The 7,149-nt window shown below is 37.5% G+C and overlaps 1 protein-coding gene across 2 annotated transcripts; it reads right to left on the bottom strand.

Moving 5' to 3' along the window:
• Positions 1 to 709: 709 nt before the first annotated feature.
• On the bottom strand, positions 710 to 6,743 carry LOC103441092 (long chain base biosynthesis protein 1-like). 2 transcript variants are annotated; one of them, XM_008379789.4, is made up of 13 exons: positions 6,502 to 6,743; positions 5,885 to 6,080; positions 5,670 to 5,764; positions 4,955 to 5,046; positions 4,423 to 4,516; positions 4,261 to 4,333; positions 4,038 to 4,170; positions 3,315 to 3,495; positions 2,143 to 2,283; positions 1,952 to 2,047; positions 1,599 to 1,740; positions 1,308 to 1,438; positions 710 to 1,221 (listed from the first exon to the last, which is right to left on the bottom strand). In XM_008379789.4, exons 2-13 carry the CDS (start codon positions 5,988 to 5,990, stop codon positions 1,045 to 1,047), a joined length of 1,461 nt encoding a protein of 486 aa, XP_008378011.3. In that variant the 5' UTR covers positions 5,991 to 6,080; positions 6,502 to 6,743; the 3' UTR covers positions 710 to 1,044. The 2 variants fall into 2 exon arrangements, with proteins under 2 accessions (XP_008378011.3, XP_070682222.1); XM_070826121.1 differs by having other exon boundaries at positions 4,423 to 4,508; positions 6,502 to 6,692.
• Positions 6,744 to 7,149: the final 406 nt, after the last annotated feature.

The raw sequence follows: 7,149 nt of genomic DNA, 5'->3' as shown, positions 1-7,149 counted from the left end.
AGAGAGTAGAGCCTGATGATTGAGAGCGGGTGAGACGGCGGAGATGGTGACAGTTTGGGGGCGACGGAGCAACGGATGAGGATTCACATGTGGTTGTTTCTTCCTCTCCCTTCGCTTCTTTTCGTGTTTTGTTTTCTTCGATGGCATTTCTGATAACAAAAATAATTTCAAAAGATCAGGACTTTACGGAAACACGCAATTCTAGTCTGTATCAAACTCCTAGTACTATGTTTTGTATAATTCAAATTCTTATGTTTCCTGTTTTTAAGTAAGTACGTAACTCAACAAGAAATTTCCTTGCCTGTCCAATTTCTAATGAACCCTAACTCTGACTTGAATTTAGGATATAACTAAGCAAGTCCAAGGATATCCGGATTATGAGAACATTCCATTCGTATTTGGATAAATGCTACCTTATCACAACACCTTAGCGAACAAATTTAATATGAATACAACACTAAAAGAGCATGTTCATGTTGTAACATGTGGATTTACTTGTCGATACTACATTTAGGTTTTGATATCAACTGTGTCGTCCACTCATATTACATGTGACTATACATCAATAGTTCATAAAACAAAACAAACACACTCGCTACATTGTAACGGACAAATAATACTATGGGATGATGTTCCGAGTGGACAGATTAATTCCTCCAATAATGCGCAGTTAGTGTTGGGGTAAAGTCAATTTTGAATGACAGGCGTGTTAGGATCCGAAATTCATAGTTTGCATAAAATTAAGCAACAGATCACATTTCATCTACAGTCATTTCCAACAAATCAAATAGACACACACTCATGTTATCGACTAAACTTCATGCTAATCTCGTTCACAAGTCAAAACGCGACAAAATGCAAGTATAATTTAATCGTATCAGTATGGCATAAACTATCGACACCCGGATACGCTGCCTTTCTTTGTTAGTCTGCATCACAAAACTGATCAACCATCGAAGGGCTTCGTAAAGATGCTGGACGTGCTCCTGCACCATGATCATGTCCGCATGGATGCGAGAGCGAGAGAATTCTGGGATCCACCAGTTAAATATGATCCTTCAGCACCAATTCTGCAACGCTTTTCAGTGATGCAGCTGCCTTGAGCAGATCGGATTCTGTATGCCCAGCGGAGACGAACAATCTAATTCCTAATGGAAGACGGCATTTATCAAGTGTTGACTTTTGGGAGGTGACCACGAAAATGGAATGCTCCTTTAACAACTGCAAAACCGCAACCCTTATGGTTAAGAAAGAAGAGTAGCAGAAATTGATTCAGAAAAGTGTAATTAAGATAACCATTTACTTACACTGTTAGCAATATTTTGAAGGAGCTGAAGTTGCAGTTCATTCTTCAAAGAGTCTGCTTTCTCTAGTCTGAGGAAGACAATTGGTGATTCTGGACTGCTCGCGAATGAGAGGCCCCGTATACCTGACAATCCTGCACATCACATCATATTTCTCAATCAAGAGCATCACAATGCAAGGCAGGCGGTAAGTGCTCCGTCAAAGTAAAGGAGATACCAAGGAAATTGATCAAGGGATGAGTAAACCACAACACATGGACATATATGCACATGAATAGGAGATCAAGAACATACCCTTCCATAATTCGGCAATGTTTTTCTTCAGCTTCGTTATCAGGTCAGGGTTTTCCTCGAGGATATCAATAGCAGTAATGGCAGCACTCGCAAGATATGGGGGCAAAGAAGCAGAAAAGACGTAACCAGAGCTGCTCAATCGCTGCCAAATACCATATCCAAAATTTATCATTTAGATACCTTTTGAATATTTTTGTTTAATATATGCATGTACATACAAGTGTTCGTGAGCAAATAGTTATAAGAATTTATTAATATAGAAAGATAAGAAAGTGATTTTCTTGTTACAAATTCCATCTGTCAACACAGACATCATATAATAACTTGTTAGTAGTATGTATTCAGTAACCTACTTGGTGATCAGTGACCCTAGCACTTCCAGTGCAGAATCCTCCTTCTGTGGCTAATGCGTGTCCCATTGCAGCAGTAATAATATCTATTTTTTCAACCTGCAAAACCACACCACCAGAAATCACAAACAGGTAATGGATCAATACTCAATAGTTACGAGAGATTGGAAAAAAAGAAGGGTTTCTAAAAATACCGGAATCCTACAGTATTCAGTGAGACCTCTTCCGGATTTTCCAAGCACGCCAAACGAGTTACTCTCATCCAATAAAACACGAAACTTATATTTCTCCTTCAATTCAACAATCTTGTCCAAGGGGGCTATTTGGCCAGAATTCTGCAAATTTTATTATAAGGAGCAAAAAAAGTCATATAAAATCAACATGCTAATGACAGCGTTGAAGGCAGAACAGACAGTTTGCTTTTCTATTTGCCAGTGATTCATGAATTTCATGTAGAGATAGAAGTTTTCCTCAAAACGTAACATGACACCAAGACTTTTTGTAAAACCTTGAAAAAATTCAACCATACCAGGAGGATTGATTTCAAGAACCATCTTCCACCGTTATTAAAGGGGTGAAGGTGTCATAGGCCCTAAGACCACTAGCGGAGGCAAGGTGGGTGCAATGGGATTTTCATTGACCCCAATAAGTTTGTTGGGCCACTGTTTTTCTTTTGGTGCAAAGAAGAGAAAAAATGGGAAGAGGCATTGCTTTGGTTTTTTGAAAAATAAAGAAAAAGAAAAGCTGATGGCTTTGGTTTTATAATGGGAGAGAAGGCAGAGCCTTTTGTTTGAGCAGCATCCAATATATATTAAGGCATTTGTAATGCCTTTTGGTTTTGAGCAGCAGCAGAAGAGAGATGAGAGCCACACCAGGGAGAGCATTCGGCTCTTCCATTTGAAAAAGAGTGCAGTCAGGTCTACCATTTTGAGAGAGAAGCAGACGCAGAGAATGAGAAAAACATGGGGCACTATTTAGAGAAGGCAGCAGCAGATTGCTTCACTTTTTGCTCTCCTTTGAGCAATCACTCATATTAGTGCTAGAGAAATTTGTTATGTATTTTCGTATCTACTTGTTCTTTGTTTGAGTGAGAGCTATGGGTGTATGTGGGATTTGGGATTTGAGTTTGAAATCTATTTTTAAATGAAAGTATGATCGATTTTTGAAAGCTATTTTTTGACCCCATTGCTGTAAATTCCTGGCTCTGCCACTGCCTAAGACCATTAGCTGTGTTAAATTGTGTGTGCTGAAGTATAAGCAACCTATTTTGTGAAAGTGGATGATGCTGGATTGAATCATAAAAGAGCTCACAACATATAAAAAAATAATTAAATAAATTTTGATATTATGGAAGAGAATGGGATACCTGGTATACAGCTTCAACGACAATGTAGCGCCGCAATTTCTTAACTCGCTCACTTTTCTTATTTGAAGTGAGTTCCTTCAGAATTTTCCTTAAATCTTCCATGTCATTGTGCTTGAAATACTTGATTGTGCTCCTAGAAAGATGAAGACCATTTTGTATTCCCCAATGGACACCTTCATCTCTAGAAAAATGAAAAAGAAACCACCTTACATGAATGTGTGAATAGAAATTTTCATGAAATCTTTTTAGCAGCATAAGGTCCATCGATACTAAGGCACAAGATCAAAATTATAGACTCGTGTAAAAATAGAACGAAAACATACATAGTATTTGAAAAATATGAAAACAAGAGCTAACGTATTGAACTCCAGGCATATGAATATGAACAAGGTCACACAAACCGAGTGGGAATAAAATTTCACTAAAATTTATTCCATGTCATGCAAATACATCAAACAAAAGAAATACTGTCACAGCTTTACATCAGCAAAAAGGAACCAAAGTAATGAAATAAAGGCAGAAGTAAAACATAACTTCCATGATTACCACTTAAGTAAATTCAGAAGTCATTTCATTGTCATTTTGAATCATAATCAAAGATAACTGTTAAACGATCCAAGCATTTTCTTAACGTATAAAACATTTGCAACGAAACAAGTTCTACACAGGGAGGAAAAGACTGCAATAATTACGATGATCAAGATTATGCATACTATTACTCACACAACAATAATATCCCCCTTCTTGGCAAATGCTGGAATTGCACTGAACATGGTAGACAGTCCATAAGAATATAGAATTGAGTCCGGAGTTCCCAAGAAGTTTGCTATTCTCGCCTCACAATCAAGGTGGACATCTGATGCAAAACAAAATGAAATGAAATAAATAAATCAATTAAATGTATGAAGAAGAAAAATCAACTGTATTTCAAGTAGGTGAAGAATACCAATTGTTCCATAAAACCCACGAGGACCACATGAACCAACACCATATTTTTCCAATGCAGAGGTACATGACTCCTGAGATGACACTTCTATAAATGCTCCATTGAAGAAAATATACATATAGAAAAATGTATTCAGTGATACTATGCAAAGCTCCGTCTTACAAGTAACTTCTCATGTCCTATCAATCCCAGATAATTTGCTGAAGCAAAGTTCACGACTTCTTTACCATTGATTATTGTATGTGGCCCTGCAGCACTGAATAGATTATACTCATTTAGAACAATGAAGGGACTGGTAAATTTTCACCTTAATACACAAATCATTAAACATCCACTAAAATGATTTTTCCTACACAATATTTGTACGAACACAAAATCTTCCACAATGAGGGAAATATGACTAAACATAAGAGGGACCATCATTGAACTCCAGGCTAAACATACAGAAGATAGCCAGGACCAGTTTGTAATGCACCACTACTAAAGGAACTCATCTAGCTCTCGGGAACTTTAACGAAAAGCACCCGGTACTGTTCACTTTAACGAAAAACCATATTTTTATACTAAAAAGTCAATCCTGGTACTATTCACTTTACCCTTTATTTTGTCCTTATCATTAAAACTCAAAGTTTTCAAGCCCTTTTCATTAGTTTTCCTATCAATTTATGGCAAGATTAGAATTAATCTCACGAACCTTTCCAACACTGGGGGTTCATACAGCTTCTCTTCAGTGATAGAAGGAATAAGAGGTTCAGGAGCCCATTCCTCACATAGCTCATCTTTTTCCTACATATATCGGATACACCAGCAAAGTTTAGTTGAGAAATAAGGACACACCTCAGATACGAATCACAACTCAAGCACATCATACTAAATCATTTAGAAGGAAAGTTAAAATGTGACAAGCACGATACACGCATAGAGGTATCATTACATTTCCATTCACCGAGTAAACTCGTCAAATCTGTAAATCGCATATTTTTCATATAAATAGGGAGTCCAATCTAGTCATAACAATGCCTTGGAATTTCCCTCACTAGGTAAGGTACTAAGAAACTGTGACAGATCATTTGAAAATAAAAACGATGGAAAATAAAAATGAGGCATGCATGCAAACTGGATGTTTAGTTGTTAGGCTCCACTTACCATGAAAGAGTAACCAGAGAGAAGTTTACTGTTACATTTACTGTTATATAACATAGAAGATTGTATAACACAGATTTTGGGTTTAAGCCTCAGATGCTCTCCGTAAGGCATTAACTATACATGGAAAAGGAGTCTAAGACTAGATAAACCTAATCAATAGAGATGGACATCTTATCTCAAAGAGTACTAAATAATAGTATCATCTATCAGAGAGAGTCCTATTAAAGGAGACAAAGGGTTAGGGTTGCAATCTAAACACGAACCTGCTCTGTTAAAGGCCGCCTAGGCGGTCTGTAACTGTTCTGGGAAAATAAATAAACGATGACTAAGAAAAGCAGAACTTCTACAAATAAATGTCCTGCAATAAAAAGGTTAAACAAAACTTTGTTAACACAAACATTAGTTTTCGATAGTAAGCAATAATAGCCATAAAAGGGAGACAAACAATAGAGGCAGTAATAAGGATCCGGTAAGCTACCGCCAATTGGAAATCCGAAAATAACAGCTCGAGAAGAGGGAGCATCTAAAGTCGCCGTCACCCAATCTACAGTAGCATTCACTATGTTCAGAATACTTGATGACATTTTACTCGATATCTCGATTCAATTCACAAATAGGCCTCAAACATCACTTGTCTAGAAACTAAAGCACTTCCATCATTGAGACCAAGTTCCCTGCACGTAAATACCGATTATTCACCAATTACTAATCCAGTAACAAAAATTTACAATGTTATGAACTAAAACCCTTCAAGTATTCCTTATGAGCTAAAACTAGCATTAGCAGAATTGAAAGTTCGGAACTCCGCAAAAAATAAAATTTACATATAAATATATTTTCTTTATCATCGTCCACGGAATTGCCAGAAAACACGGTGATCAATGAGATCCAACAGCAAACAAAACCCTAAAGTCGCCTCCTAAAATAAATAAACCAGAAATTCGGGGCCTTTTCGGTTCGCAATTCAAAACAATTCTCAAAACTGTGAGCTGTGTTCTGATTAATATAAATATCATTCGCGTAATCTATACATATATATGTGCGTGTGTATAAATCAATGGACGGAGACAGTGAGGAGATGAGTGAGACTAGTACCTGACGATGATTGAGAGCGGGTGAGACGGCGGAGGTGGTGACTGTTGGGACGACGGAGCAACGGAAGAGGAGGATCGGATGTGGTTCTTCTTCCTCTTCCTCCGCTTCTCTTTCTATATCAGATTCAGATGAAAATGCGTGGGACGGCGTTCAACCGAGTTGATTATTCGTTGCCAGATAATATTTTTTGTGTTTTTATTTTTCGTTGTTGGTATTTTTGTAGGGACCGTTTGGCGCGTACAAGGACAGAAAAAGAATAAAATATATTCAAGGTTGACGATGCCCCACTAATCTCATGATTTAAATTTGTAAATCATTGTTTTAGCGGGCATGTATCACTTTAACTACAAGTTGCCATAAGTATAGATTTACGTAGAAATTTATAAATCGTGCATCTACAAGAACTGCTGGTAGCGAGACTTAAATATTAGTGAAGCGACACATAAAGCAGGGATCTTATAAATTGAGTCAATCCTCATTGGTACCTTGTCACATCTCTTAGGTACCGTTTGGTACGTGGGATAAGATGGAACGCAGTGGGACGGGACACACTGATCCCATGTTTGGTGAGTCAATTTACTTGGGACGCGCTATCCCGTGGAACAGATTTTAGTCAATTTTTTGTGCCACCCTCCCCCTTGGAACGAC

This window comes from Malus domestica, chromosome 08 (genome assembly GCF_042453785.1).
Source record: "Malus domestica chromosome 08, GDT2T_hap1".
Lineage (NCBI taxonomy): Eukaryota > Viridiplantae > Streptophyta > Magnoliopsida > Rosales > Rosaceae > Malus > Malus domestica.
This window is presented reverse-complemented; position numbering and strand designations above follow the sequence as displayed.

Coding starts and splice junctions, on each gene's coding strand:
- LOC103441092 (XM_008379789.4), bottom strand. CDS start 5,990: ATGTCATCAAGTATTCTGAACATAGTGAATGCTACTGTAGATTGGGTG. Junction 5,765..5,884: donor TTTCGGATTTCCAATTGGCG/GTAGCTTACCGG, acceptor TTTTTATTGCAG/GACATTTATTTGTAGAAGTT. Junction 4,334..4,422: donor TAGGACATGAGAAGTTACTT/GTAAGACGGAGC, acceptor GTGTCATCTCAG/GAGTCATGTACCTCTGCATT.